The following is a 4,124-nucleotide window of genomic DNA, read 5'->3' as shown; positions in this document are numbered from 1 at the left end:
TCATTTTTCATTTTTCAATATATTATTAATTTAGTTTCCGTAAATTAAACATTCCATAATAACTATATTAATTTCAAATTTCAAATTTTAAATTTTAAATTTCAAACTTTAATTTCAACTTTAAACAAATTTACAGTTTAAACATTTGTATTTAACATTTTGTTATAAGTAACACGTTTAGTACACGAATCTAACAACTAAACATATAATTGTAACTTTTTTTTGCATGTTTTTTTCACTTATTTTAAATTTCAAATTCAAATAAACTTCTCATTTAATTATTTGTACTTAACATTTTGTTTTAATCAATCCGTAATTCCGTATAGCATACGAGTCTGACAACTAGTATATTATATATGACGTTTGATTGAGCATAATATATGACATTATTGACTAACTCACTGGTGTTTGAAAAGTAATAGAATTTGTGTTAGGTCATTCGAAACTTTCGCAACATCAAAACAAAATTAAATGTTTGATTAATTTCAAATAAAATTTTAGCAATTAAAAAAAGGGGCAATTACTAATCTAGCCAAATTAAGGAAGTCATTAGCAATTTATAGCAAAAAATTAGTAAATGTCCAATTATAGCCCACGAAACCGTAGGTTTCGATATTCGTCTACTGTTTCGCCAAATCGTCTACTGTTTCGTGTTTTGTATAAAAAAAAAATTCATTTTTAGGATACAAAACCGTAGGTTTTTTAAAACCTACGGTTTCCTCTTGAAACCTACGGTTTCCCAAACCGTAGCTACGGTTTTGGGTGAAAAAATACGTTTTTTTTTTATTTTTATTTTTTAAATCTACTGTTTTGGTGGTTTTAACTACTGTTTTGGGGAAACCGTAGGTTTTAAAAAACCTACGGTTTTGTATCCTAAAAATGAAAAAAAAAAAATTATACAAAAACGAAACAGTAGACGATTTGCGAAACAGTAGTCAACCTACAGTTGACTACTCTTTTGTGGGCTATTTTTGGCTAAGTGGTTTTTTTGGCTAATTTTTGTTAAGTAATTAAGGATTTTGGCTAGATTTGTATTTTCCCCTTAAAAAAAATTATTAACATAAAACAAAATCAATCATTAGTCGAGGAAAAGTAGATATATCTCATTTCATTATTTTACAAAAGATTTACTGTTTCCGTTACCGAAGCAGCCGCTAACTGGTGAGAATTAACCTAGACCTTTGGTAACTTCCTCGAAGTGTTAACCGACACGTGTCCCCTATTACCTGATCAGCAAAACCCTCGTCCTGAAAATCCATTTCCACCCTTCCTCTCTTGGCGCCGCCTCTGTGCCCTTTCGATTTATCTTATAAATCAGTTCACTCCCGTTCTCTCTTGCCATCACTGATCGGATCTTACTTTTCATGTTAATCAGATGGTCGCCGTCAACTCTCTGGTCACCACCCTCAACCGCCACCAGATATGTTCGATCCGTTTTTGGTAACTCACGTTCGCTCTCAAATTTGTTTACGTAAACGGAAAAAAAGAGTCATTCTTAGTAATACTCTTATTAGCTTCGATCTCTCACACACACAGACACAAATCGATAACTTATCGTCTACCACGAATTTCAGGATTAGGGTTTTTGTTTTTGTTAATTTTGGGGTTTTAGTAATTTAGTATCAGTAGCAGATTGATCAACCTAAGTTTGTAGGTAAGGTGTTTGTGGAAATTACTCAATCCGAGTAGAAGTGTTTTTCAGTGTTGTTTTGATTTGTTTGTAATATAGTTTAGCATTCAGATAAAGTGGCGAAGATGAGTTTGGGAACGGCGGAGGATGACTCGGGAACGGAAATCCATCTCCCGGCTGACATTGATTGGGAGATGCTCGATAAATCAAAGTTCTTCTTCCTAGGCGCTGCCTTGTTCTCTGGTGTCTCCGGGATGCTGTATCCCATCGTGGTGCTGAAAACGAGAAAACAAGTCCTTGTAAAAGACATGCCATGCTTGAAGCTAGCTGTCTCCATCTTACGACATGAAGGTTGTAGAGGTTTTTACAGGGGTTTTGGGACATCGTTAATGGGTACTATACCCGCCAGAGCTCTTTACATGGGGGCATTGGAGATGACCAAGAGTAATGTCGGTTGTGTTACAGTGAAAATGGGGTTTTCAGAGGCAAAAGCAGCTGCCATTGCTAACGCTGCAGCTGGGTTAAGTGCAGCCATGGCTGCTCAAATGGTTTGGACACCAATTGATGTTGTGAGCCAGCGACTAATGGTTCAAGGTGGACATGGTGCACAGATTAGATACAATGGTGGAATTGATGCATTTAGGAAGATCATTCAAACTGATGGTGTTCGAGGGTTATACAGAGGATTTGGGATTTCAATCCTGACATATGCTCCATCAAATGCAGTCTGGTGGGTGGCTTACTCCATGGCTCATCGAGCTGTGTGGGGTGGGGTTGGTTGTTACTATCTGAAGAAAGAAGGGAATGGTAATGGTAATGGTAATGGTGGTGGGTTTACGCCGGATTCTAAGGCGGTGGTGGCAGTGCAGGCGGCAAGTGCCGCCATGGCTAGTGGGTTTTCAGCGGTGGTGACAATGCCATTGGATACAATCAAGACAAGGCTGCAAGTTTTAGATGGTGAAGGGAGTAATGGGAAGCCGAGTGTTGTGCAGACAATAAGGAATTTGGTGAAGGAAGGTGGATTGAGTGCTTGTTACAGAGGATTGGGGCCAAGATGGGCTTCAATGTCTATGTCTGCAACTACAATGATCACCACCTATGAGTTCCTCAAGAGGCTATCTACAAAGAATCAAGATTGCCATGTTTAGAAAAAAGATACAGGAAAAACAGGAACAAGGGAAAAGAAGGGTTGTGTTAGTGTTTGGTTAATTGCTTAAAAGTTATAACCCTTTTTTTTTTGATGACGAGTGTTGACCAGGTTGGTGATATACAAATGTAGAAACTGTAAATATGTAGGTGCAAGTTGTTATAATATGTAATGGATGTTCTTGTTAATCATCAATAATCTAATTCTCTTTGATGCATGGAACACTCAAATGATCATAGCCTTGTGTATACACTACACACACGCACACTTACTCACACTTACTCATACACGCACACTTACTCAAATGATCAAGAAATGAAGAATTGGAAAAACTTGAATCTCCCCAACATTTGATTTCACCAGATGATTCTAAAACCTAAAACCCCACAAAGTGAGTTTTTCTAGGGTTAATTTTGTTTTTTGAAATTTCAAAAAATTAAAAAAAATTGCTATCAAGGTGGATTACAAGACGTTGCTACCAAACAATAAAGACAAATTACATATTAATGCCACATCAGCCATGTTACTGGGTAACCTCTTAAATTCGAGAGAACGAATTAATTGACAGATTATAAATAAATTTAATGATCTATTGCGCAATAAAAGGTTTAGTGAACAAATCGGACAAAACAAAATTTTGTTGTGTGACAATGAAATTTTCCCTGGAACTAAAGCGTGAATCAAAGTAAACACTAACAAAAACAAAAAAGAAAAAAAGAGAGTAGCATATGCAATAAGAAGTCAATAAGTTAAAACTAGTATGAAAATGGATTATTTACACATAAATAATCCACATCAAAAGTTCTCACATTCAACAAGGATTTAGATAATAGATACCTAGAAATAATCAAACTAGGATGAAAACTCGTATAGTAGTTGAAAAATTAGGTGGTAGCTAATAAGTTATTTCATAGCTGAGAAGTTACCTTATATATTAATAGTATTTAGTAAAAATTAGTTTATAAGCTAGATTGCAAACTTCGACTTTTTTGGTTTCATGGTCATTTTAACCATGTTTCTATATGGTTTTAGTCCATTTGAAAACTGAAATTACTATAATACACTTATGTATTTATTTTTTATTTTTCTTTCATTTTTTATCTATTTAAATAATTAAAAAAATAATAAAACCCTCTTTCCCCCCCTCTCTCTCTCTCACACACACATACATAATAATCCATCAACCTAGATTTATTTCATAGAACCAGTCTTCCACCCCACGATCATCTCCCTGTCCTCATATTTTTTTTTGGCATTTGATAGTTTGGAATAAGCTCTTATCACGTACTACATTTCTTGTTTATTGCTTTCTCTCACATTTGATAGGAGAATACGATCTAGCTGGTG

The 4,124-nt window shown here is 35.1% G+C and overlaps 1 protein-coding gene across 2 annotated transcripts; it reads left to right on the top strand.

Annotated features, from left to right (window-relative positions):
- Window positions 1–1,240: 1,240 nt before the first annotated feature.
- Window positions 1,241–2,994, top strand: LOC145115367 (uncharacterized). 2 transcript variants are annotated; one of them, XM_079051640.1, is made up of 2 exons: window positions 1,241–1,440; window positions 1,742–2,994. In XM_079051640.1, the coding sequence occupies exons 1-2, from the start codon at window positions 1,365–1,367 to the stop codon at window positions 2,776–2,778; spliced, it is 1,113 nt and encodes a 370-aa protein (XP_078907766.1). In that variant the 5' UTR covers window positions 1,241–1,364; the 3' UTR covers window positions 2,779–2,994. The 2 variants fall into 2 exon arrangements, with proteins under 2 accessions (XP_078907766.1, XP_078907767.1); XM_079051641.1 differs by having other exon boundaries at window positions 1,246–1,440; window positions 1,730–2,994.
- The last annotated feature ends 1,130 nt before the right edge of the window (window positions 2,995–4,124 follow it).

This window comes from Lactuca virosa, chromosome 5, assembly GCF_052849685.1.
Source record: "Lactuca virosa cultivar CGN04683 chromosome 5, Lactuca_virosa_CGN04683_v6, whole genome shotgun sequence".
Taxonomy (NCBI): domain Eukaryota; kingdom Viridiplantae; phylum Streptophyta; class Magnoliopsida; order Asterales; family Asteraceae; genus Lactuca; species Lactuca virosa.
Note: the sequence above shows the minus strand (reverse complement) of the source record. Positions and strands in the feature narration are given on the sequence as shown.

Excerpts from the sequence above, each read along its gene's own strand:
- LOC145115367 (XM_079051640.1), top strand. The coding sequence starts at position 1,365 with ATGTTAATCAGATGGTCGCCGTCAACTCTCTGGTCACCACCCTCAACC. Across the intron at positions 1,441-1,741 it reads ATATGTTCGATCCGTTTTTG|ATAAAGTGGCGAAGATGAGT; the intron begins GTAACTCACGTT and ends TTTAGCATTCAG.